General features: G+C 39.2%; 4 protein-coding genes across 5 annotated transcripts; 3 read left to right on the forward strand and 1 right to left on the reverse strand.

The window, feature by feature from the left end:
• On the forward strand, nucleotides 1–27,651 carry LOC127866994 (uncharacterized). 2 transcript variants are annotated; one of them, XR_008043200.1, is made up of 6 exons: nucleotides 1–109; nucleotides 2,141–2,374; nucleotides 3,075–3,377; nucleotides 4,514–4,747; nucleotides 5,543–5,770; nucleotides 27,483–27,651. XR_008043200.1 is itself a non-coding variant. In XM_052407911.1 (5 exons), exons 2-5 carry the CDS (start codon nucleotides 2,155–2,157, stop codon nucleotides 5,674–5,676), a joined length of 891 nt encoding a protein of 296 aa, XP_052263871.1. In that variant the 5' UTR covers nucleotides 1–109; nucleotides 2,141–2,154; the 3' UTR covers nucleotides 5,677–6,178. The 2 variants fall into 2 exon arrangements, 1 of the variants encoding a protein (XP_052263871.1); XM_052407911.1 differs by lacking the exon at nucleotides 27,483–27,651 and having other exon boundaries at nucleotides 5,543–6,178.
• LOC127869731 (uncharacterized) lies at nucleotides 5,704–6,868 on the reverse strand. The gene is made up of 2 exons (XM_052412389.1): nucleotides 6,422–6,868; nucleotides 5,704–5,817 (listed from the first exon to the last, which is right to left on the reverse strand). The coding sequence occupies exons 1-2, from the start codon at nucleotides 6,866–6,868 to the stop codon at nucleotides 5,704–5,706; spliced, it is 561 nt and encodes a 186-aa protein (XP_052268349.1).
• Nucleotides 7,208–7,786, forward strand: LOC127869732 (uncharacterized). The gene has a single exon (XM_052412390.1). It carries the CDS (start codon nucleotides 7,208–7,210, stop codon nucleotides 7,784–7,786), a length of 579 nt encoding a protein of 192 aa, XP_052268350.1.
• Nucleotides 11,973–12,551, forward strand: LOC127869733 (uncharacterized). The gene has a single exon (XM_052412391.1). It carries the CDS (start codon nucleotides 11,973–11,975, stop codon nucleotides 12,549–12,551), a length of 579 nt encoding a protein of 192 aa, XP_052268351.1.

Raw genomic sequence — 27,651 nt, forward strand, 5'->3', positions numbered from 1 at the left:
GTTTAAACGAATTGAGATTATCGACAAAATGAACACCTGTACGATATATGTGCTATCTGTGCTCTTCCTTTAAGATTATCGCAAAGTGGACCACGGTCGGGTAGATAAGGTAAGAAAAGCTATTCAGATTATTTAGTATTTTATTTAATTTTAGAATATTTGTTTTTCAATTTTTGTAGTGTATGTGTAGCGTTATTCGATCTGAACAATGACGCTAACACATAGATACTGTTTCCATTTTATTTTGCTCCATAACATGTTATTCATAAACTTTCCAAAGTCAATATCTAAACCCAATAGTAAATCCACAAGATACAAGCGAACCCATAAACGGGGCCTCGCCCAATACAACAAGAAATCGTGCAACTACATCCTTACCTGTATGCGTGGTACTCTTATTAATGCAAAAAGTGGCAGTTTATATACCCATTTAACACTAGACGCTAGTATGTAATATAAGGAAAAGTCCAGCCTAATAAGGAAAGAGTTTGATTAATACATGACCTTTTGGCCTAAGCAATTGACAACATGGGGAAGATGGCTGGATAAATTAATACATAACTTGTAATAAGGCCGAGGCTTAAGGGTATTACGTCACAGTTTGAATGAATACATCAAGTTATCATGTAGCTACACTTGTATCCTGAAGTGCTTATTTAAAATAAATTTACGACAAATGAACACGTGCTTGTTTTAGGCGGATGTACTTTTAACAAAATATGTCGAAAATTCATCGAGCAGTATTTGAAATATTATGAATAATAAAAACAATACGAGATTGTATAACAGAGATTATGAATAACATATAATTAATGTAAATCATTTCATGCAACGTATAGCATGTCGGAATCTATTCAACATTTATTGCCCTCTTAATAAACCATACACAGTACACCTTAACTCAAGTTGTTTAATAAAAAAAGCAAGACACGATTCTTTTCTCACAAGCTTAATCATCAAACACCATATATGCACTAATAACCATCGTTGGAAACAACATAATATACTATAATAGTCTTCATGAAACTTCGTGGTTTAAAAAAGACTCTTTCGTGGGTATGTTAATTCGTCGATTTCTAATTCTGGAAAAAAAACTTCAAAAAATAAGTATGCGGTGGTCATTTTTCGTTTGGTTGTAATATTAATCGTGTCCGCGAGAATTCACGGCGGGGAGAATGTGTCAATTTAAAGTAACTTGCAGAAGGTAAGCCCTGTTTATCAGACACCAATTAACTGGTCAATTATTATGAAGCGATAGTAACTGGCCCTTTTTCTTGCTTCCTAATAAACTAGTAAAATAGTTTGATAAGCGGATTGGTGGGATTGCATTACATTTAAATAAGATACTAGAAAAATGTAGTTCAACACAAATATTCAAATACGAAACAATACGTTTTTATTTCTTTCATATAAAATCGCAGAAAGTTGTTCAATCAATTGTTGATCAAACATTCTTATCTTTTTATTGTATGTATTGACTGTTTTACACAATTTACACATTCGGCATTAAAGTTCTTAGAAATTAGAGCTTATCCTTATTATTCTGCTTAAATGAAGTCAACGCTATCGATACAATTTTACCGCAAAAGCGTTTTACCGGAAGTATCAGGTGTCAGTTAAAGATACACTATAATGTACTCCCTTTTGTATAATAACTGGATTTATCTTGGTAACGAAACAGACGCAGGGTGTTTCGGTGGATTGTCATTGACATAAATGTATAGCATAACTACGTCACTTCAGTTTATTTTTAACAATTGACATAATGATTCCGTAAAAATAAAAAAATAAATAAACGAACTAAACGGGTGACGAATAAGACTGGTTTTACAGTAAATTTCGTCTAACTAAATAGTGTTCTTCAAGAAATAGAGCTGATTTTAGTGAAAGTGCGCTGTGATGAAAACTTAGTTTACAAATTAAAGTGTCACTTACATGCACGTTAAGCATACATTTTAATGTTGCCGCTACAAATTCTTAAGATGGGATGATCTGCTCCAAACAATGTCAACTAAGCGATATGAGTTACATTATAAAAGCCGTTTAACAGAAACACGTATAGTGTTGCACGTATCGTATCTAATAATTGCATTTACATTTCAACATGGCGTGATATTTACGATTGACGTCATTATTTCAGATTGTCCACAGTGTATGCACTTGGGAATGAAGCTGATCAACATGCCCGCGATGGCCGCTGACTCCGTCAACCAAATATTGGGACCTATTTTGGGTCAGTACAACAACACAGCCTGCGTGGGTAACACAGCAGCTTCTAAAATGTGCCATATCACCGCTATTATTGGCACCAGTGTCTGCGACAGCTCCAATTTAAAAATAATCGCAATTGGGATGACCGCCGCCAACCTTCCTGGTAAATCAAAATATTTATATGTAACATACACTTTTATAAGCGTTGTATTTTCATGAATAATATTAAACCCTCTCTGCAATAATGGGAAGTACTCTCATTGAAAAGAATTAAGAATTATTTCAGTCTTGACCGTAAACTGATCACGCCATTAATAAATTTGAGTCCGTAATTTTCTCATTAACCGTACATAATTTGAGAGCCGAACATTTCATCACTTAAATACCATATGATTTAAGTTATATTGTATTTCATCTGTTCAATTTGATATGTTTGTATATATAACAATAATATCATTGATGTGACATTTTTGATTATGTGATGAAAACAGTTATCATACAAAAGTGTTTAATCTTTAATGCAAGACAACTCGACTCTTAGGCGTTATTCATAGTACGTTGTTATCACATTATAGTATAACCTACAGTAAAAAAAAATGTTTTAATTGGATCATACTCTGTGAAAAGGGGGTTTAATGCATGTACGTAATGTGTCGTCCCAGATTAGCCTGTGTAGTCCGCACAGGCTAATCGAGGACTTTACTCTCCGCGTATATGATATCTGTATTATAAAGAAAGTCTCGGTAAGAAGAAAGCGGTAAGAGTCGTACCTGATTAGTCTCTGTTGAATGCACATGCTAATCTGGGAACCGGATTATTAAACCCCCTTTTCACATAGCACGGCTCAATTGAATTGTTCTCAGATGCGGGTATGGAGATGTCCGGTGTGATCAGAAGTTGTGGAGTCCTTATGAGTGGTGACACCCTGAAATGCACACCGATTATTGACCTCGTACAGGCCGAACAGAAAGCGAACTTCCTCTCCCAGCTATCACTGTTATCTGCCCAATATAAGAAAGTCACATACAATGGGCACCATTGTCAGTCGGTTGACGGCTCCACATGGCCCACCATCACGGACTCATTTACCATGGCTCCTGTACCCACGGTATCAAGAGATACTGTAAGCAACACGCAGGATTCTACTAAACACACCTTTGACAAGGGTAATTCTGGAAACAGTTTGGGCTTAGCTAGTAATCGTTTTCGATACAATTTTACCGCAATACCGATTTTGCTGAAGCATAAAGTGTCATTTAAGTATACACTTTAATGTACTGCCTTTTGTATAATAACTGGATTTATCTTGATAGCGAAACAGATGCAGGGTGTTTGGGTCGATTGTCATTGATATAAATGTATTTCAAAACTACGACAGTCTTTATTTTTAACATTTGACATTATGATTCGGTACAAACTCGAATTCGCCGATCGGTATAAAAATTAAATAAACAAATTAAAGGGGCCTTTTCACAGATTTTGGCATATTTTGAAGTTTGTCATTAAATGCTTTTTATTGAAAAATGTAAACATTGGATCTTAAAAGTTCCAGTAAAAAATCGAGAATAACATTTAAAAAAGGAAAAAAAGTAGCCGGTACCAGGGCTCGAACCAGTGACCCCCGGAGTCCTGGAATTAGTCTGAAGTAAAAACGCATTAGCCCTCTCGGATATTCCGCCGGGTATACACAGTTTAAGTATTTTATACCTTATATAAGCAATCTTCGTAGTTTCGTAAATTTGAACGACAACAACAGAACTCTCCAAATTATTCAATCGTTTCGCGTTGCAACGCTTTATATTTTTTAGGTTTTCAAATCGTCAAAAGATACATATAGTGGCTATTTTGGACTATGGTAAATGTTCAGTAATAGTGTTTCCTCACAAATATCATAACTAAAACGAAAATTTGCGAATCTGAAACAACTTTTTTCAATTTTGTCAATTTACCAAACCGTGAAAATATCCCTTTAAAGGTGTGACGAATAATACTGGTTTAAAAGTAAATTACGTTCAACTGTATAGTGTGAATCAAAAAGCAGAGTTGATTTGAACGGAAGCGGGCTCCGATAAAGACAGATTTAAGTTCACTTACATAGTCGTTCAGCATACATTTAAATGGTTCCGCTCCAAATTCTTAAGATCTCATGATCCACTCCGAATAATCTCAACTTAGCGATATGTGTTACATCATTAAAGCCCATTGGTCAGGCAAACACGTATTGTTTCGCACGTATAGTATCTAATAATTACATTTACATTTAAACATTGCATGATAGTTACGATTGGCGTCATTATTTCAGAATGTCCACAGTGCATGTATGCTGGAGTGAAGCCGATCAACATGCATGCGATTCACGCTGACGTCGTCAACGAAATATTGGGACCTTTGTTGGGTCAGAACAACAACACAGCCTGCCTGGGTAACACAGCCGCTTCTGACATATGCCGCAGTACCCCCGTGATTGGCACCAGTGTCTGCGACAGCTTCAATTTTAAACTAACCGCAAGTGGGATGACCGCCGCCAATCTTCCTGGTAAATCAATATATTTATGAAGGATTATTATGTCCGATATATTTTATTGCGATTATATTGTGTATTTCATTTATGTAACATACACTTTTATTAGCGTTGTGTTTTCATGAATAATAAAAACCCTTCATTGCATTAATTGGAAGTATTCTCTTTGGAAAGAATCAGGGAATATATCAGTCTTGACGTCAAACTGATCACGCCATTAATAGTTATGAGTCCGTAATTTTTTCCTTTACCGTACATAATTTGAAAACCAAAAATTTCGTCACTTACATATCATATGATATAAAGTATATTGTATTAGATCTGTTTCATTGGATATATTTGGATATATACAAAATTATATTATTGATGTGCCGTTCTTGATTATTTGAAGAAAACAATTATGCAATATCAAATATGGCATTTGTAAAAAAACGTTTTTAATCTTAAATGCTAAACAACTTGACCCTTTAGCGTTGTTAGATATTCATAGTACGTTGTTATCACATAATAGTATAACCCACAGTAAAACAATAATGTTTAACTTGGGTCGTACTCTGTGAAAAGGGGGCCTAATGCATATGCGTAAAGTGTCGTCCCAGATTAGCCTGTGCAGTCCGCACATGCTAATCCGGGACGACACTTTCCGCTTTTATGATATGTTTATTATAAAGAAAGTCTCTTCTTAGCAAAATCCAGTTTAGGCGGAAAGAATCGTACCTGATTAGCCTGTGTGAAATGCACAGGCTAACCTGAGATCCAGATTAGTAATCCCCCTTTTCACAGAGCACGTCTCAATTGAATTGTTCTCAGATGCGGGTATCGAGGTGTCCGTTGTGATCAGAAGATGTGGGGTTCTTATGAGTGGTGACACCCCGAAATGCACACCGATTCTTGACCTCGTACAAGCCGAACAGAAAGCTATCACTGTTGTCTGCTCAATATAAGACAGTCACATACAATGGGCACCATTGTCAGTCGGTTGACGGCTCCACATGGCCTATCATCACGGACTCATCTACCATGGCTCCTGTACCCACGGTATCTAAAGTTTCTGTTAGCAACACGCAGGATTCTGACAAATACACCTTTGACAAAAGTAATTCTGGAAACCGTTTGGGCTTAGCTAGGAATCTCATTATGATGGGTTTGGTGATTCTTCGATTTTATGAGTAAAAAAAGTACAAATCTGCATATTACAGAAGCGGCAAATAGGTCGAATACCGTTGACTGTTTGTTGTATAACTCTGTAAGACTATAATCTAGAACTGCGTTGTTTTTTATCATCCAATTCGGGACATAAACAATACCGCTAATTAAATAATTCAACCGATGCGGGAAACACGTAACTGTTAAAAAAGAAAATGCTCTATGGAGATCTATTTATATAGTGTATTATATGTCAAAAGTCATGCCAATAGATTTTATTATTAGCAATACCATGTTGAACGCATTGAGGGTGAATAAATATGAACTAAACTGTTTTTTATTCGTTTTCGGTAATCAATTACATGTGAACGTTACTTGTTCTGTTTCTTCTTTTTTAATTTGCCCAAGCCCAAAGTGTAAATGTTAAGCTATTGCGATCATAAGTAGTAGTAGCAGTAGTAGAAGCAGCAGCAGCAACAGCAGCAGCAGCAGCAGTAGTAGTAGTAGTAGTAGCAGTAGCAGTAGTAGAAGAAGTAACAGTACCACCACCGCAAACAGCACCACCACAATCAGCACCAGCACTACCAGCACCTGCAACAGCACCTCCAGCACAACCAGCACCACCACCATTATTAGCACCACCACCAAAACCACCAGAAATACCAGCAGCAGCACCACCACCACCAGCACCACCGCAAGCACCACCACCGGCACAACCACCAGCAGAACCATCACTATCACCAGTACCACCACCAGCACGACGACAAGCACCGCAAGCACCACCACCAGCACCAACGCCAGAACCTCCAACAGCACCACCACCAGAAGCATCTGCTTCGTCAGCACCATCACTACCACCACTACCATAATCACTACGACCACCAGCATTACCACCAGCTCCGCTATCAGAACCACCAGCAACACCAGCAGCATTACCACCACCAGCAACAACACCACCAGCAGCTCAAACACCAGCACAACCAGTACCATCACGAGCACCACCACCAGCACCACCACAAGCACCACCACCACAAGCACCACCACCACCAGAACCACCACCAGTCCCAACACCAACACCAGCACCACCAGCAGCAACATCAACAAAATCAAAAATATCAGCACCATCAGCACCATCAATACCATCATCACCATCGGCACCATCAGCACCACCACTACCACTTCCATATGCACCACGACCAGAACCACCACCACCACGACTGCCACAAGCACCACCACCAGCACCACCAGCACTACCACAAGCACAAACACCACTACAAAAAGCACCACCAACTGTATCTCCTCAGCACTGCCACCACCAGCACCAGCACCATGACAAGCACCAGCACCATCATCATCAACATCACCAACAGCACCAGAACAACAACCAGTACAACAATCAGCCCCACTACCACAAGAACCAATACCAGCACAACCACCAGCACCACCACCAGAACCACCAACAGCACCACCACCTACACCACCACCAGCACAACCACCACCACCATCATCCACACCAGCAACACCACCAGTCCAAACACCATCAGCACCACCAAAACCACCACCACCAACACCACCAACAGCGAAAAACCGACGCCAGCACCACCACCAGCACAACAACCAGCACTACCACCACAAGCACCATCAGCACCAACACCAGATAAACCACCAGCAACACCATCAGCACCACAACCAGCACCACCAGCACCACCACCAACACCACCACCAACATCACCACCACAAAAACCATCGACACCACCTCCGCCATCACCATCACCACCACCAAAACCACCTGCACCACCACCAACGCCACCATTACCACCAGCTACACCATCGTCAGCACCACAAGCACCATCATCGGCATCACCAGCAGCACCATCAGAACCACCACTTAAGGCAGCAGCTCAATAATACCCTCCACCACCAGCACATCAAATACCACCACCAAAAGCACCAACACAACCACCACCAGCACCACCATCACAACCAGCGCCATCAGCACCACCACCACCAGCAGCATCACCACCATCATCTCCACCACAACCACCACTAGAACCTCCAGCACCACCACCAGCACCACCACCACCAGCACCGCCACCAGCAGTTCGAAAACCAGCACTGCACCCACCAGCAACACCATGACCACCACTAGCACATCCAGCTCCACCAGCAACGTCAACAACACTCAACACGTCGCAAAGTTGTTCCAAATAATAATAATAACAATACAATTTCCTAAAAATGGAATGTGTTAATTGATATTCCGGCCAAGCTCATTCATAGTTCAACACCGTTAAAAAAACATGTCTGTACGCAATCATTAGTAAATTAGCATTTTTTCGGAGGTTTCGCCTGCAATATTTATCCAAACAGCAAACAACATCAAAAGCTGCAAAGACAGAGGCTTAATGTGAGATACAAATTAATTGAGGCCCTCTAAATAATAGTTTTATGACGTGCGTTTTCATTGGAATAAATAATATACAATCAATGCTTATTACAATTTCCAAAACAGTATATTCATTATACGAATACAGTCGATATTCTCATAACTCAGGTAAATACATATAAATAACCATGGAAAAAGCAAACTGGCCTTGACGATATCAATTATCTATCACCCATATTCTTAATAACCGCTCAGTCTTTTATGCTGGTTCCGAGATATACTAACTGTTGATGAAATTCCAACACAACACAATTGCAAAGGATTTACACAAGAATTAATATAAGTTCCCGTCCGTCCGTTGAAATTGCTATATGTTAAGTATTTGCGACGTCAATACATTTTGCCGCAATTATGTATGTTTAACGTTGACGTCATCATCATTATTGTTGTTTACTTTATCAAACGTTATTAAAGGATCGAACCAAACAGACGTGTTCTAGTTCATAAGCGAAGTACCACTACCACAATTAACATTGGTGCCGTGACAAAACGATACAATGAGGCGCTCCCACCATCCGCCATACCACGGTGCGCGTTTTGGAATGAAGTGCCATTCTGTCCCTTTTCGGCTGAGGAGCTCCTTGACTGCAGCTGACTCTAATAGACGCCTGAGCTGATGTGACGCGCCCAGGAAGTTGGTTGCGTTATCGGACATCACGATTTTCGGAAGTGATCTGCGACTTGCGAATCTTCGGAATGCTTGCATGAAGGAATCTTGTGAAAGATCCTGAACAATCTCAAGGTGAACGGCCCTGGTGCTGGCACACGTAAATAAGCAGATATATACTTTCGTTTGGCATCCGGTTCGATCGCTGACGTTAAGGGCACCTGTTAAATCTACACCCGTCACGCTAAATGGCGGAGACTCTCAATTCTGTACTTTGGTAATGGCGGGGACTCCACAGGCTTGTAGGATTTGCCTTGAACGCGTTTGCATGTAACACATTTTCGCAGAACCGAACGAACACACTGTCGTATGGCGGGAATCCAGTACTTTTGTCTTGTCTGCGTGGCCGTTGCGTTTGTCCCGGCGTGTAACTGATTTTCATGGGCATCCTGCACTATAAGATTCGTGAGTTTATGCTGTCTTGGCAATATGTACGGGAATCTGGTGACGTCAGCAACAGATGCGTGGTGAATACGGCCGCCGCATCGAATAATCCCCGTATCGTCTACGAACAACCTCAGCTGTCTTACAAGAGGATGTCGTTTGGGAGTCTTAGATTTCAAACGTGTTATTTCCTTAACAAATGATGACCCCTGGCAGGCTAACAACCATCTTTGTTCGGCGACTTCTTCCGTCGATGTTAATACGCCAGTGATTTTTGTACTTGATTGTCTACAGTTTGAAATAAATCGACGTACATAGGCTGTGACGCGAAGCAAAGTTGAATATTTGCTATACTTCTCTATGTTAATCACTTTTTCCATTCCTTCTTGTGATTGACAGCTCAAGTGAATGAACGGCATTGCTGACTGGTGTTTGTTGTCTTCTTCTAGAGGCAAAGGGTCACATGGTTGTCGTTTCCATACTGGCCTATCATCTTTACGCGTGATCCAAGATGGTCCGTTGTTCCAGAGTGTGTTGTTTGTAAACTGTGATGCAGGGATGCCGCGGGTTAGAAGGTCGGCGGGGTTGTCGTCAGTTGGACAATATTTCCATGTATAGTCTTCTGTCAGCAAATGTATTTCTTGAACTCTGTTTGTCACAAATCGATTGAATGGCTTCGATGTTGACAACCAATTTAATACAATTTGGCTGTCTGACCAGAGTGTTATATCGCAAATATTGAGGGCTTTCCGCAAATGTGTCGCGAGTCGAGCACCAATCAAAGCGGCCATCAGTTCGAGTTGCGGTAGAGTCATTTTTCTTACTGGTGCAATTCTGTTTTTCGCCATAGCAAGGCTGGCTTCCGTTTCGCTGACAATGTACGCTGTTGCCCCGTATGATCGAATACTAGCATCAACGAAAACATGGAGACACATCTTGGAACTTGAACTGCAGTACTGCCTTGAAAATGAAAAGTTGGTGACAGTATTTAGGTCTTCGGCTAGCTGTTGCCACGTTTCTTGAACGTCCAATGGAAGCGGCACATCCCAATCGACCTTGTCTCTCCAAAGTTTTTGAAGCAGAAGCTTGGCTCTCACAGTTAAAGGACTTAATAATCCAAGTTGATCGTAGATCTGTGATGAGTATCGTAGGATATCTCGCTTGGTAAACTTGTGCAACTTTGGTATTTCACGATGCATGAATGACATGGTATCTTCTTCCGGTGTCCAGCGCATGCCAAGTACTTTTGTCATCTCATCTGCATCGAGCACACCTTCTCTTGCGGCGATTTCTCTTGGGGTTTTTCTGTTGGATGTCCACGATCGCAGATTCATACTGGCCCTATTCATCAAAGCTCGGGCATTTCGGAAGTAGTTGACAAGTTCAGATTGTTGACTAAAGCTCGATAGGACATTGTCAACATACAAATCTTCTCTCAAAGTGTGTGATGCAGGATTGGTCTTGTTCTCGTCTAGATGTTTGAGAAGTGTCGCATTCAGTATGAAGGGTGAGCACGTCGCGCCAAATAATACAGTTTTGAGCGGTAGCTGCGTAAAGGGGACTCTTGATCGCTCGGGTCACTCAACCAAAGGAATCGTGTAGCATCGCGATCCTTTTCATGCAAGCCCACATGCAAAAACGCTTTCTCGATATCTGTGCTGACTGCATATCTATGTAGGCGAAATCGCAGTAAAATTGATGTCAAGTCGTTGAGTGCAGGAGGTGTTGACTCTAGGCAGTCATTAAGGCTCGGTTGGTCGGGGGACTGTTTACAGCTGCAATCGTAAACGATACGAATGGGCGTTGTTGAAGACTCTTTCATGACTGGGTGGTGAGGAATGTAATGAACGATCGAAGAAGATGGTGCGCTTTCGTCTATTCGTTCAATAAATCCTCTTTCCTCTTGTTCGGCAATGATGTCGCTATATTTCTTAAGCATTTCTGGTTTCCGGCTTAACCTTTGAATCGTACTCTCCGTTCTTCCTTTAGCTACGTAGTAGTTGATGGTAACGGCTCATGGTCGTTTTTCCACGGTAGAGACGCTGTGTATTGGTTATCAGAGTATTCGATGGACGTCTGTTGATAAGTATTTAAGCGGTCTCGTTTCTCTGGCTCATCTATTGGTGGAATGATCCCCAGGCTTTCTAAAGACCAAAATCGTTCAAGTGAACTTGCTTCGTTTGCACGCGAAGTAATTACGTTGAAAACGTGATTCGAACTTTTTTCGCCTGCGCCGACTGGTCCAGATAACAGGTATCCTATTTTCGACTTCACTGCAGTAGGGCCCTTTCCGCGAATTACTTCGTCTTCGATTATGTCCCAGTAGTGGTCAGCGCCTATCAGCAATGAAATGTGGAAATCTTCACGTTCAGTTACTGGATGGGCAAGTTTCAACTTCCTGAGATAGGGCAAACGTACAGCCGTGTGACGAAGACGCGTGCTGATCGGGGTAGCTATGGTTGGAACAATCAGCACATTAATCGGTATACGCTCCTTCCGGTCAGAGATTCCACCAGCACTACCACAAGCACAAACACCACTACCAAAAGCACCACCAACTGTATCTCCTCAGCACTGCCACCACCAGCACCAGCACCATGACAAGCACCAGCACCATCATCATCAACATCACCAACAGCACCAGAACAACAACCAGTACAACAATCAGCCCCACTACCACAAGAACCAATACCAGCACAACCACCAGCACCACCACCAGAACCACCAACAGCACCACCACCTACACCACCACCAGCACAACCACCACCACCATCATCCACACCAGCAACACCACCAGTCCAAACACCATCAGCACCACCAAAACCACCACCACCAACACCACCAACAGCGAAAAACCGACGCCAGCACCACCACCAGCACAACAACCAGCACTACCACCACAAGCACCATCAGCACCAACACCAGATAAACCACCAGCAACACCATCAGCACCACAACCAGCACCACCAGCACCACCACCAACACCACCACCAACATCACCACCACAAAAACCATCGACACCACCTCCGCCATCACCATCACCACCACCAAAACCACCTGCACCACCACCAACGCCACCATTACCACCAGCTACACCATCGTCAGCACCACAAGCACCATCATCGGCATCACCAGCAGCACCATCAGAACCACCACTTAAGGCAGCAGCTCAATAATACCCTCCACCACCAGCACATCAAATACCACCACCAAAAGCACCAACACAACCACCACCAGCACCACCATCACAACCAGCGCCATCAGCACCACCACCACCAGCAGCATCACCACCATCATCTCCACCACAACCACCACTAGAACCTCCAGCACCACCACCAGCACCACCACCACCAGCACCGCCACCAGCAGTTCGAAAACCAGCACTGCACCCACCAGCAACACCATGACCACCACTAGCACATCCAGCTCCACCAGCAACGTCAACAACACTCAACACGTCGCAAAGTTGTTCCAAATAATAATAATAACAATACAATTTCCTAAAAATGGAATGTGTTAATTGATATTCCGGCCAAGCTCATTCATAGTTCAACACCGTTAAAAAAACATGTCTGTACGCAATCATTAGTAAATTAGCATTTTTTCGGAGGTTTCGCCTGCAATATTTATCCAAACAGCAAACAACATCAAAAGCTGCAAAGACAGAGGCTTAATGTGAGATACAAATTAATTGAGGCCCTCTAAATAATAGTTTTATGACGTGCGTTTTCATTGGAATAAATAATATACAATCAATGCTTATTACAATTTCCAAAACAGTATATTCATTATACGAATACAGTCGATATTCTCATAACTCAGGTAAATACATATAAATAACCATGGAAAAGGCAAACTGGCCTTGACGATATCAATTATCTATCACCCATATTCTTAATAACCGCTCAGTCTTTTATGCTGGTTCCGAGATATACTAACTGTTGATGAAATTCCAACACAACACAATTGCAAAGGATTTACACAAGAATTAATATAAGTTCCCGTCCGTCCGTTGAAATTGCTATATGTTAAGTATTTGCGACGTCAATACATTTTGCCGCAATTATGTATGTTTAACGTTGACGTCATCATCATTATTGTTGTTTACTTTATCAAACGTTATTAAAGGATCGAACCAAACAGACGTGTTCTAGTTCATAAGCGAAGTACCACTACCACAATTAACATTGGTGCCGTGACAAAACGATACAATGAGGCGCTCCCACCATCCGCCATACCACGGTGCGCGTTTTGGAATGAAGTGCCATTCTGTCCCTTTTCGGCTGAGGAGCTCCTTGACTGCAGCTGACTCTAATAGACGCCTGAGCTGATGTGACGCGCCCAGGAAGTTGGTTGCGTTATCGGACATCACGATTTTCGGAAGTGATCTGCGACTTGCGAATCTTCGGAATGCTTGCATGAAGGAATCTTGTGAAAGATCCTGAACAATCTCAAGGTGAACGGCCCTGGTGCTGGCACACGTAAATAAGCAGATATATACTTTCGTTTGGCATCCGGTTCGATCGCTGACGTTAAGGGCACCTGTTAAATCTACACCCGTCACGCTAAATGGCGGAGACTCTCAATTCTGTACTTTGGTAATGGCGGGGACTCCACAGGCTTGTAGGATTTGCCTTGAACGCGTTTGCATGTAACACATTTTCGCAGAACCGAACGAACACACTGTCGTATGGCGGGAATCCAGTACTTTTGTCTTGTCTGCGTGGCCGTTGCGTTTGTCCCGGCGTGTAACTGATTTTCATGGGCATCCTGCACTATAAGATTCGTGAGTTTATGCTGTCTTGGCAATATGTACGGGAATCTGGTGACGTCAGCAACAGATGCGTGGTGAATACGGCCGCCGCATCGAATAATCCCCGTATCGTCTACGAACAACCTCAGCTGTCTTACAAGAGGATGTCGTTTGGGAGTCTTAGATTTCAAACGTGTTATTTCCTTAACAAATGATGACCCCTGGCAGGCTAACAACCATCTTTGTTCGGCGACTTCTTCCGTCGATGTTAATACGCCAGTGATTTTTGTACTTGATTGTCTACAGTTTGAAATAAATCGACGTACATAGGCTGTGACGCGAAGCAAAGTTGAATATTTGCTATACTTCTCTATGTTAATCACTTTTTCCATTCCTTCTTGTGATTGACAGCTCAAGTGAATGAACGGCATTGCTGACTGGTGTTTGTTGTCTTCTTCTAGAGGCAAAGGGTCACATGGTTGTCGTTTCCATACTGGCCATTCATCTTTACGCGTGATCCAAGATGGTCCGTTGTTCCAGAGTGTGTTGTTTGTAAACTGTGATGCAGGGATGCCGCGGGTTAGAAGGTCGGCGGGGTTGTCGTCAGTTGGACAATATTTCCATGTATAGTCTTCTGTCAGCAAATGTATTTCTTGAACTCTGTTTGTCACAAATCGATTGAATGGCTTCGATGTTGACAACCAATTTAATACAATTTGGCTGTCTGACCAGAGTGTTATATCGCAAATATTGAGGGCTTTCCGCAAATGTGTCGCGAGTCGAGCACCAATCAAAGCGGCCATCAGTTCGAGTTGCGGTAGAGTCATTTTTCTTACTGGTGCAATTCTGTTTTTCGCCATAGCAAGGCTGGCTTCCGTTTCGCTGACAATGTACGCTGTTGCCCCGTATGATCGAATACTAGCATCAACGAAAACATGGAGACACATCTTGGAACTTGAACTGCAGTACTGCCTTGAAAATGAAAAGTTGGTGACAGTATTTAGGTCTTCGGCTAGCTGTTGCCACGTTTCTTGAACGTCCAATGGAAGCGGCACATCCCAATCGACCTTGTCTCTCCAAAGTTTTTGAAGCAGAAGCTTGGCTCTCACAGTTAAAGGACTTAATAATCCAAGTTGATCGTACATCTGTGATGAGTATCGTAGGATATCTCGCTTGGTAAACTTGTGCAACTTTGGTATTTCACGATGCATGAATGACATGGTATCTTCTTCCGGTGTCCAGCGCATGCCAAGTACTTTTGTCATCTCATCTGCATCGAGCACACCTTCTCTTGCGGCGATTTCTCTTGGGGTTTTTCTGTTGGATGTCCACGATCGCAGATTCATACTGGCCCTATTCATCAAAGCTCGGGCATTTCGGAAGTAGTTGACAAGTTCAGATTGTTGACTAAAGCTCGATAGGACATTGTCAACATACAAATCTTCTCTCAAAGTGTGTGATGCAGGATTGGTCTTGTTCTCGTCTAGATGTTTGAGAAGTGTCGCATTCAGTATGAAGGGTGAGCACGTCGCGCCAAATAATACAGTTTTGAGCGGTAGCTGCGTAAAGGGGACTCTGGATCGCTCGGGTCACTCAACCACAGGAATCGTGTAGCATCGCGATCCTTTTCATGCAAACCCACATGCAAAAACGCTTTCTCGATATCTGTGCTGACTGCATATCTATGTAGGCGAAATCGCAGTAAAATTGATGTTAAGTCGTTGAGTGCAGGAGGTGTTGACTCTAGGCAGTCATTAAGGCTCGGTTGGTCGGGGGACTGTTTACGGCTGCAATCGTAAACGATACGAATGGGCGTTGTTGAAGACTCTTTCATGACTGGGTGGTGAGGAATGTAATGAACGATCGAAGAAGATGGTGCGCTTTCGTCTATTCGTTCAATAAATCCTCTTTCCTCTTGTTCGGCAATGATGTCGCTATATTTCTTAAGCATTTCTGGTTTCCGGCTTAACCTTTGAATCGTACTCTCCGTTCTTCCTTTAGCTACGTAGTAGTTGATGGTAACGGCTCATGGTCGTTTTTCCACGGTAGAGACGCTGTGTATTGGTTATCAGAGTATTCGATGGACGTCTGTTGATAAGTATTTAAGCGGTCTCGTTTCTCTGGCTCATCTATTGGTGGAATGATCCCCAGGCTTTCTAAAGACCAAAATCGTTCAAGTGAACTTGCTTCGTTTGCACGCGAAGTAATTACGTTGAAAACGTGATTCGAACTTTTTTCGCCTGCGCCGACTGGTCCAGATAACAGGTATCCTATTTTCGACTTCACTGCAGTAGGGCCCTTTCCGCGAATTACTTCCTCTTCGATTATGTCCCAGTAGTGGTCAGCGCCTATCAGCAATGAAATGTGGAAATCTTCACGTTCAGTTACTGGATGGGCAAGTTTCAACTTCCTGAGATAGGGCAAACGTACAGCCGTGTGACGAAGACGCGTGCTGATCGGGGTAGCTATGGTTGGAACAATCAGCACATTAATCGGTATACGCTCCTTCCGGTCAGAGATCAGATTAATGGTAGCTGTTTCCAAGTGCAAAATCCGATCTTTCTTGTCGCCGAAAGCTGCCAGTTGAATGGTCTCCGTTCCATTTCGCTTCACTTCAAGTTCACGTGCAAGCGCTTCAGTGATGAACGAATTCTGTGCTCCTTCATCGAACAGTATGCAGGCGTCGGTGTGTATCTGACCAGAATAGACAGAACTAATGGCTGTCTTCAAAAGGATGCCCTGTTTATGTCTCTGTGATGATGAATTAAGAACATCTGTTTCCGGTCTGGTTGGCAACACTTCCGGTTCTTGCCTGTGTTTCTGGGCATTCAAGTTATTGCATATACTCGTATGGTGTTTTTTCTTACACACTTGACAACGTTTTCGAGATGTGCACTTTGAAACTTAATGAAGTCCGAGACAGTTAAAACAGAGTCGCTTCTGTTTCACTTGTTCATATCTTGATTTAATGTCAGGAACACTCACACAGTCCTTATGTTTATGATTTCCACCACAGAACACACATTTCACATGATAAGAAATCGATGTTTGACTTACGTTTTGATGTCTTTGGCGTTTATCATTCGGGTTTGACCCAGCGTAGAATGATGCTGTGCTTATAAACTCCGTCATTTCCGGTATATTACACGCACTTCCGGCCTCCATGATATTCAGTTCCCGATTCAATGCGTGTCGTAGATCTCCCAATTGCCAGTTTAAATCTCTTACTTAATTCCGACGGCATCTGATCTTAAATGACTGGTACCAAAAGACTTCCGTATCCGTCTTGATGCTGACCTAGTGACTCGAGGCCTCGTATGTAAGTTTCCATTTTGTCATGAAAGTTACGCATGCTTTTCAACGTGTTGCACGGAGCCGGTAACTGGATCAGAGCTTGCATATTGGCGTGTACAATGCGGTGCGGGCTACCAAATCGCTCCTGTAGCAGGCTTATAGCGCGTGAATAGTTGGCGTTCTTCAACGCAAATCCTTCAATTGTATGTGCATCAGCTCCTTCAAGTTGAGATTGAAGATAGGCAAACTTTGAAACGTCCGTAAGATTAATGTTCAAATGAATTGTTGATTCAAAACAATCCCAAAACGTCTGCCATTTCAGTATGTCTCCGTCGAATGAAGGCAATGTTAATTTAGGGAGTCTATGCGAATGTAAGTCATTACTTACGACACTGCTGGTCGCCGGAAGAGCGTCGCTTCCATACAACGACATAGCGATAGATACCGAAAATCAAGTTGGAAGAGAAGATGGCAGTTTATACCGTTAACGTGTAAAGCAGCAAAACGAAGTCCTTAATCAGTTTTGGAAACGCTGGCGAACTGTGTACCTCACTGCTCTACGCGAATCTCACAAACTCACCGGGACGACGTTGCAGAGTATTGCTGTGGGAGATGTGGTGCAGATACACGACGAATGTCCCCGCAGCCAGTGGAAACTGGGAGTCGTACAGGAGCTCATCACCGGAAGAGACGGTCTAACACGAGCTGCACATGTCAGAACCTCCCGGGGAGTCACGACAAGGCCTATTGTGAAGCTCTATCCGTTGGAGGTTACGAGTGACAATGAACACTAAATATACATCGATGTATAGACAAACTATGTGTATTAGTGACATTATTTAATAGTGATTGAATTCTTTTCGCGGCCCCCAGAATGTTGAGTATTTGCGACCTCAACGCATTTTTCCGCAATTATGTATGTTTTACGTTGACGTCATCATCATTATTGTTGTTTACTTTTATCAGACGTTATTAAAGGATCGAACCAAACAGACGTGTTCTAGTTCATAAGCGAAGTACCACTACCACAATTAACACCATATATCGTTTTTTTTCCGGAACATTAATAGCAAAATTTTTAAGTATCAGTTAAAATGCCATACAGTTATGGATAAATATTTGGCGGAGTGCTAATACCCTGGTCTAATATAAACAGAGTCATTGCATGTGTAAGCCTTATGTGCTTTGGCATGCATTTTGCAACAGGTAAATTCGAACTTCCTTTGTGGATCAACGGTTGTACGGTGGACCGCATTTCTAATATTATTATACGTATAACAATCGTTTTGTTGTTTACTGTTGTTTCCCTTGGTCACATGTCCCGATGTTGTAATTGCTCATTTAGTCAGTACAATATTGTCATATACTTATATTTCAAACGTCAACATTCATAAGACAACGGATGGTTATCCGTCAGTACCTATTATAATAGAAACTCAAGCCGAGCCAATTATTCATCAGCCCCCCCCCCCATCTAAGTTCTTGTTGGTTTCTTCTGACAATTTTCTCAATCGCTTTAATAAAGGCATCAATTTCGAAAGTTAGGATTGAGTGTAAGTCCGGGGACACTGCTTTACATTAAAAAAACGATGCATTTCTTGCATCGCCCTTTATCTACGTCACTTTTCTTAAATTACCATTATTTTATTTGTCAAAAGGAATCCAAAGTTTGAAATACGATGTTATAGCTGTTATTTAATCAACGTAAATCGATATATGCGCGCTGCACATGCTTGAGTTTTCATAGCATATGAAGCCCGGCAATGCGGTTTGAATGTATGTGTCGGAAATATTTCGATAGTTTCGAAGAGCTACTCCAATGTTTGCTGTTCATTGCATGTGTCGTATCAGAACCAACTCGAGGTTGTATCAGCTCAAAACTCAAGGTTTATGTTGAAATATCGATGTCTGAGTTTGATTGGTATTCGCGGTTTAAAACTGGTTGTTGATCTGAGATCTCGCCCAATATTCACTCGTCATCGATATTTACGTCGAACATTTGACATCACCTAAAATGTTTAATCTTGTTCGATGCGCACACGTATACGATTAATTTATCACAGTTTAAGTAGGAAGTAAACCAAGGCAGAATATATGTTCGGGAGACTGGTATTCAATATTCGAAAACAGTGATGTGTTTATCAAGTTTTTAAAAATCTTTTATTGCAACTGCTTAAAAGAACGTGGTAGTAAGTGACGCTGAGTTTATCAAAACTTTGTATCGATCATTAAAATCGGATCCATTGTTGATACATTCAATGAAAAGTTGTTACTAAATTTATGTAGCATTTATTTAAGTGATTGCAAAAACAATTGTTACCGAAACGTAAGCACTTGTCATAGTTATGAGTTAAATTGAATCGGGTTTACGTCAAAATATAACATCACACTATAAAGTTCATATAACAATAATCATAGTACCAATACCAATCGTGTACTCACATTATAAATCCATATGTTAAAAATTCAATTAAACTGACTGTTTACATATTTCATTATACATCACTTTGTATAAGTATACTATATTTTTTACGTAAACAGTATGTGCACGTTTATTGTTTGTTTATAAATAATAATCGTTAGTAAAAATTATATCAACCTAATTTGCAGTTTTTTAAACGTACAATTTTGTAATTGTTAAGTGTGAATTATATTAAAAAACAAGTAAACAGGGCGCTTACACAGCCTTCAAACTTAAGTCATTACTACCTTTACTACCATAAATATAACATTAACTTGACATTAACATACCATTAAGTAGTTGTAGATTAAATAAACTTGAACAAATATGTTTTGTTTTCATTAAAAGTCAAGACCGATTAAATTTCCGCGACGTGAAATGTTTCCGGAATTAAATGTTCCCCGAAGATGCACATTAATGAAGTTAAGTCCCTGATCCTAGTTATAGATCTTCTAATACCTTAATGACTGTAAGTTTTCCGACAATTTTCGGACACCTTCAGTTTAGCAAAAACTAATATACTTAGTTACATTTATATTTTGGACACCCATCTTTTCCCCTATGTGCGTTAATCTATTTAACCATCGCATACGTGTTTTTACAATAGAATAATGGTCATAAAGCCTGGTAAATAGTGCTTCAAAAGTTAAATTTGCTTTATTTTGGTACATATGCATGTATTCCAAATATACAGTAAATTATTGTTGCAGCCTTATACGCTGAAGGACCTGATAAACGTCGAAAAACAAAATACAACTACATACTATTTCTCCCGCATGCGTAATGAGGAGTTTCAGTTGGAATGTTCTTTGTAAGGAACCAATTGATCGTGCTTAATGTATTCAGATTTAACGGTTTGTAGCAGCTTAGGACCAACTGCAAAGTATTGCGAACATATTTTAAAGAAATCGATACTTTACAACGTAGTATTTACCAGTGCACAATATTGTTTTGACAAGAGCCGTCATATAGAGGAATATCAAAACGTCGATTCAATATGTATATTTTAAGGGGGTCTTGCAATCGTCAGACATTGATATCTGGGAATATTCGTAAGTACATATCTATCACAATTTTCGATCAGTATTTCAAGTATTTAATTCATTTTAACCGTCAGCAATGTTAGATTAATTGCGGATATTAAAATATAGTACTTATTTCGTTTTTACATATTTGTCCAATCATATTATAATCGCATTATTTGTTCATTTACCGTTATTTATTGATAAATAAACAACTCGTCCGTTTTCTACTTGCTCCCTAGTACAGATTTTAATCCTACAACTAAAATCCAAGTCGGTTTTGTTGATTACTGACAAAAAACTGTAAATCAAGAACTGTTTCTCTTACAGCATATTAAACAACTAGTTAATCATATGTCAATATATCACACATTGAAGTTCCCTAAAGGAAAAAGGAAGTACTTGGTTCGAGTCTCATATGGAGGCTAATTATCACAGTGAAGAATATGACTGTTTGTAAGATTAGTTCTATTAAATCTCTGCAACCATTACACATAACGTGATTATGTCAAAGTGGTAAAGGGTTAAACTGGTAGCGTGCTCGCACTTGGCTCAACATGTGTCTGGCTCCAATCTCAAAGAAAGTACATTTGTTTACTTTTAAAACCTGTTCCGAATATTAGAATACTGCCAGTAAATTTATTAAAGCGTTTCTCGCCCTTTTCTTGATTCAGTTGGTTTATCAGTATAAAATGTTCATGGTTACGCTTTTAACTGAAAACTGTCCTTTTTGAATCAGAGGTAAGGGCTAAATTGCCTTAAAAATAATTTCAAGAAATATGTCTTCATAATTATATAGACGGATTGACGTATCCAACCACACAATCCTCGGATTATTTGTCAGGCGATCTGCCAACGGATCTATGTGACACACATCTTTTGCTATGCGTGTCTGTGTAAAGTATATCCGCTAACGTAACAATTAATTGAATACCAAAAACTAAAATATATATACTAGTATTACTTTAAAGTTTCTAATTCATTACGTAGACAGCGTGTTTCCATCTCAGTTCTACATAGCCAAATCAGAATAACACAACTATGGCAGTGCTACAATTACTACTCTCTGGCGCAGAAGGACCTCATTAACTTCAGAAGACAAGCAAACAAGAACAACTGTTTGCTGTCGATGGGTGTCAATTGTAATTATACTATTATTTCGGACCCTGACATCTGCAAATATGTTATGCATCTTTATTATCTGACATTTAATAATTAGATTAGTTTTAAGTGTCCACAGTTTATTATAATTTCGATTTGTCGAATGATAATGTGCTTAATACCATGAACTTAAAGTACCTACTAGCTACTTAAAAACATTCAACTGTTTATCGTATGAATTAACAAATTAATTTCGTTCCAACGAATCATTTTATGTTTATTTGTTTAGTTTAGTAATCGTATGTGTTATAAAATCGAACATTCTGTCAAACGAATATAGATGCACATAATAGTAAGACACAGTTCATGTCAATTTTACATGAATTACTTTTTGACTGTTCAAACAGAAAATGTAAATGTATAAACAATGCTTTTGTAGATTTTCAGACAACATGTCTTTGAATATGTATTCGATCTGTTTAAATTTAAATTGTAAGTTACGCTAATGCTGTAATACAGAGTACGTTATGTTTGGCTTTCAATGAATAAAACCTAATTTGTTTATTTTTTTTATAGTTTTTTTATATTTCAGCATCGCTATTAAACACGTACTCATGAGGAAGTAAGAAAACACACGTAATTTCAGTAGTGCAAGGTACACACAATCACCTTTTTAAGTTCGTTTTTTTTAATTTACAAACTCTTTCAATTGAAATGACTGACACGTATCGATTGTTGCAATTGTAAATGTGTATTGCTTTCCCCGGGATTCGATCATTAATCTTGTTTAAATATGCCAAAAGAGTTTGTTTTCTTGCTATTGCTTCGTTGTTATATACGTAGGTCGCTAATGTAGGCTAGCTAAAAAGTACGAATATTATTGAGTTAAGCGTTGTAATGGTAAAATTTTATGAAAATGACATATTCTTTTAATTAGTGCCATGCACGAATGAAAATTATGTTTACAACGAGCATTACCAACATAACTATTTTAACGAATGGCCTCTAGAATTAAAATACCCAGTAGTCTTAATTATCGACCAAAACGCAAAAAAGTATGATCTCTGTAGTTATGAAATACGTTATATAATTTGTATTTGAACGTAAAATTATACATATCTATCGCTTAGAGATAGCTCGAAATTTCAAGTTATCGAATCAAGATTATGTTTGATCGATATATTGTGTTATCACGCCGGACATATTAAGTCGTTTATCGAATTACGTACTAGCACCTCTTAAACGTTACTAAATAAGTTGCTAGCAAGAAGTAGTTTCTTGTTCTCAAGACTTAGAGAGTACTAGCTGAATAAATTATGCACTGAAAATACATGATGCTATTTAAAGTCAAATCTATGAAACTTTGAACAAAAAATGGGTTATTATTGTTACACGACTCACCATCATTTAATAACTGCCTGGATGACGTGATAACGTGAATGTCCACTTTCAAACTAAACATGAACTAATTACAAACTTTAATGATAGTTTATGGAACCAGGCAACATGTGGCGGAAATGATTACTTCAAGCGTGGCTACCGTTGGTTGTGAAAAAAACATCATGCAAGAAATTGATAAAATCATGACCAGCATACTCACGTCAACATCACACACAAGAGTTTACTGAATCAAAAGTACTTGAAAAATTGTGTACAATTAACACTTCGCTTCAAATTGAGTATTTGATATTAATTTACATGTATTTATATTTATCGTAATAAATATATAACAGCCGTTCCAGAGTATGTTAAAACCATACAATATCTGAACAAAGTGAGAAGTGACAAACAAATACATGCATATCTGTATTGGCATCCGGAAGAAATAATTGCATACTTTATTTCAAATTAATGATATATGATAATTCAATGATAATGAAAAATAGCCCATTTCAATGACACCATTTCCTTTAAAGACATATATTTAAAACCATTTTTCAATGACACCATTTCCTTTAAAGTCATATATTTAAAACCATACGATTATTACATTAAATCGTTGCACGTGATCAATACGCATACAGTTCCATCATTCACGGGGAATTTTATCAAACCAAATATACAAAGTCGATTAATACGGGCAAAATGCTCTAATTGTGAACACACTCGATGAAGCATGAAACCCATACGCAATTCGGCATCGTATACCAGAGGAAGCGGCTGGCCTAAGACCATAACAGAGCCTATATTCATGTTTAAGTTTACCACATTCCCCATATACCTCTACCTCCCTTACCTCGAAGATTCAACCGAGTCACGCAGATATCTTTCATTCGAACATTTTTTTCTGATAAATTACATCAATTATACAAAAAACAATGCATACATGATTAAATGTGTTTTCATAATGTTGTATATCATTAACTAGATTTATCACCTTTGTATACAAATAAATAAATATTCAGTTATTTGATTCCTGCTTTTGCTGTTAAAAAAATCAAAGCGTATCTGTGTATGAGAATGTTTTATTTTTAACACATCTGAATGTTGTATTTATAAATTGTATAGGATTATAACAATCATGTGGATACATTTAACATCCTTCAAATTGACACCAACGTTTGAAAAACTGCGAAACACCATAATGAAATAATCTGATCCATTAAACATATTTGATTTGTTTTTCATAAAAAAGTTATCAATTATTTCATAACACAAACAAGACTGCCAATAAAAAAAACCCGTAGCCATGCAGTGTGTTGTATGCGAAAATGCTCTTGTAGTTTAATTTGATGGGGGAGGGGGCAGAAAAGCGTATATGTGCCCACGTGCATGTGAGTGTAGGTAATGCGTGTTTATTGACAGTATGTATTACGTGTATTTGTCCGTGTGTAAGATAAACTTATCCGTACCTGGTCTTCCTAGTGTTTATGCTTTTATCATAACACTTAACATTCGTTTCAAGCCGTTGATTTGTTAGGGTATCATTTCGCAACAGGTGCGGCAATTTGCTTTAAAAGATAATTTCATTATAACTTGTCTGCACCGTAATTTTGTTTCATGTTTTTAAAACAAAATCCCCGATTTGTTGATCAATTGTCATTTTAAAATATTCATAACATGACGTCCAATTGACCAGTTTCACAATACTACCACTGTTGCTATTTTTACATATCACTTTACGCGTCGAAATTCAGAACGAGGCTGAACGAGTAACTTTGTTTTGTCGAGAATATCCATGATTATTAACCAGTTAATTTTTATTATTTACAATCGGGATTTTTATGGACACCGTCACTGGTTACAATAACGTCAAACATAAGCATACAAACATGTGTTTATATTTTTTTTTATCTTTATAAAAACGAATTACAGCTTAACATCACAGTAAAGATGGTCTAAATACTACACATCGAAATAAAACCAATATATTCATTAGCCGTATAATACAATATATACCTACATTTCTCAAAGGTATGGGTGTGTTATTGTTTGATATTTTCCGTAAACGATCGAACGTGCAAGAGGTGTGCTGAATCAACCATATGACAAAGCACTATAAAAGGCGAAGTTCATGACACTATTTAAAATTTATATTAATATTCTTTTTAGTTGATTTGTTCGTGGTCAACGAAATAGCTTGTTTTTATTATGTTGTTCCGTACACTTAAGTACACTCTTCATAGCACTGCGTAATAAAGGAGTTTTAGTTTACCGGTAGCCGCTAAATACGTTAAATCTTTAGCATTACATTTTACAAATATTTAAAATAATTTTTGAGGCATTAAGCACTTAATCAAATATCCGGGCATCCGTACCCACGAAAATCGTTCATAGGCTAATTTTGACAAGGGCATTCGTTCCAACGTTGTCTTGACAACCCGGACATTCGTTCGTATGCTATTTCGACAACCCGGACAATTATTATTAAAATAACAAATATTTTTTGAAACGGATATTGTTTTATCCAAACGAAGAATGTTTTGCCTATTAAACCTAAGTGGACAGTTGACTATAATTGCACTTGGGGTCAACACGAATTTAAAAATACATGCCGAAAGACATATTTGCAATATTACGCGTTTAAACTAAACAGTATGAATCATAATTCTTTACCTGGTTTATCCTAATTTTTTTTTTATAAATAATTAGAAACAGTTATATAAGACATTGGTGTTCGTTTTTGACAGGGCTACCAGTACACTATTGCAAAAAATCTTCTGCCGCCCGTACGTCTCCCATGCGCAATACAGAACTATTTTAATGGCACCGCTCACTTGAGGAATCCCAAAGCGCTCTCTGACGATGGGACTTCCTCTTTTAGTTATGCAGTAAGTTTTTGTTTGGATATCATCTATCATTAACTAAAAAAACGGGACAGAAAATAAACGAAATATTCACCATAATAGTAAAAATAATTTAGCCGATAACTTTAACACATATACATTAGCTATCCACACTGTTTCCCTGACAATTACAAACCTCGAATCGCGAATGAAAATAAATATCTGGATAAATCTTATGCAGCTCGTAGCTTTTGGTAATCTACTATTTTAGGAGATTTAGTTTTGGATAAGATTCAGCCGCGGTATTTGACTTCGGTTATCTTTATCCGAATGAGTCCATCTTTTGGATTGGCTAAAGTTACCCATATATATATAATTTGCTACTGGCCTTTATATTTTTTACGATTTCATCACAACATTTCACATTCGTTCCCAGCCGTTTAATTTGTAGGTTCGGCGATTTGTTGAGTAAGGTTATTTCAAAATATCCCGGCTGCAACGTAAATTGGCTTAATGTTTTTTATAACTGAATCGCCGATTTGTGATAAAATGTTATTTTAAAATATTCATACCGCGCCGTAATGCATGAGGTCCAATTTGTATCCAAAATAAGTAGGGTTACAAAAATAAGTAGGTATACATACAGATGAAAAAATACTGCATAATAAACAATGTTGTGCCTACATGCATGTATTGAGGCCAACAGGCACATTTACAAATATATTCATGAAGATCCAATTTGTCCCTGTATGTTTAAAGTATACCTTCTGGTGCATTTTGTTTTAATGTGTATCCATTTGTAAAGTTGTAATTTATTACATTATTAAAATAACACATTGTTTTAAACTGATATTGTTTTATCCAAATGAAGAACGTTTTGTATATTAAACCTATATGGACAGTTGGCTCTTATTGCAATTTAAGTCAACAAGACTTTAAAAATACATGCCGAAATACATTCATTTAGGCTTATAGACGCAATATTACGCGTGCAGCCTAGGCTTAAATGTGTGCCTGTCGGCATAGTGTATATCTGTAAAAAAAATTACTCGTAGTTATGAGTAAATGTCTTATTATATATTCTTAATATAGTGAAACCATCATCATCCTAATCAACACTATCATCACCAACAGTCTTCAACACCAACATGATTCAAGTAATAGTTCTATATCTGGTTTATCCTAACAACTTCTTTCTTTGTAAATAATTATACACAAACATATTAGAAATTGGTGTTCGTATTTGACAGGGCTTCCAGCATACTATTGTAAAAAAGCTTCTGCCGCCCGTAAGTCTCCATTTCGCAACACAGATCGATACCAATGGCACCGCTCACTTGAGGAATCCAGACTGCCGCCCGCATGTATCGAATGCGTAACAGAGATCGACTTACTTGAGGAATCCCGAGGCGCTCTTTG

This window comes from Dreissena polymorpha, chromosome 2, assembly GCF_020536995.1.
Source record: "Dreissena polymorpha isolate Duluth1 chromosome 2, UMN_Dpol_1.0, whole genome shotgun sequence".
In the NCBI taxonomy this organism is placed as follows: domain Eukaryota; kingdom Metazoa; phylum Mollusca; class Bivalvia; order Myida; family Dreissenidae; genus Dreissena; species Dreissena polymorpha.

Bases quoted from the DNA above. Each gene is read 5' to 3' on its own strand.
- LOC127866994 (XM_052407911.1), top strand. From the start codon at position 2,155: ATGCACTTGGGAATGAAGCTGATCAACATGCCCGCGATGGCCGCTGAC. The intron at 2,375-3,074 runs GTAAATCAAAAT...AATTGTTCTCAG, and splicing joins GACCGCCGCCAACCTTCCTG to ATGCGGGTATGGAGATGTCC. The intron at 4,748-5,542 runs GTAAATCAATAT...AATTGTTCTCAG, and splicing joins GACCGCCGCCAATCTTCCTG to ATGCGGGTATCGAGGTGTCC.
- LOC127869731 (XM_052412389.1), bottom strand. From the start codon at position 6,868: ATGGTACTGGTTGTGCTGGTGTTTGAGCTGCTGGTGGTGTTGTTGCTG. The intron at 5,818-6,421 runs GTACTGTTACTT...CTTTTGTCAAAG, and splicing joins TGGTGCTGTTTGCGGTGGTG to GTGTATTTGTCAGAATCCTG.
- LOC127869732 (XM_052412390.1), top strand. From the start codon at position 7,208: ATGACAAGCACCAGCACCATCATCATCAACATCACCAACAGCACCAGA.
- LOC127869733 (XM_052412391.1), top strand. From the start codon at position 11,973: ATGACAAGCACCAGCACCATCATCATCAACATCACCAACAGCACCAGA.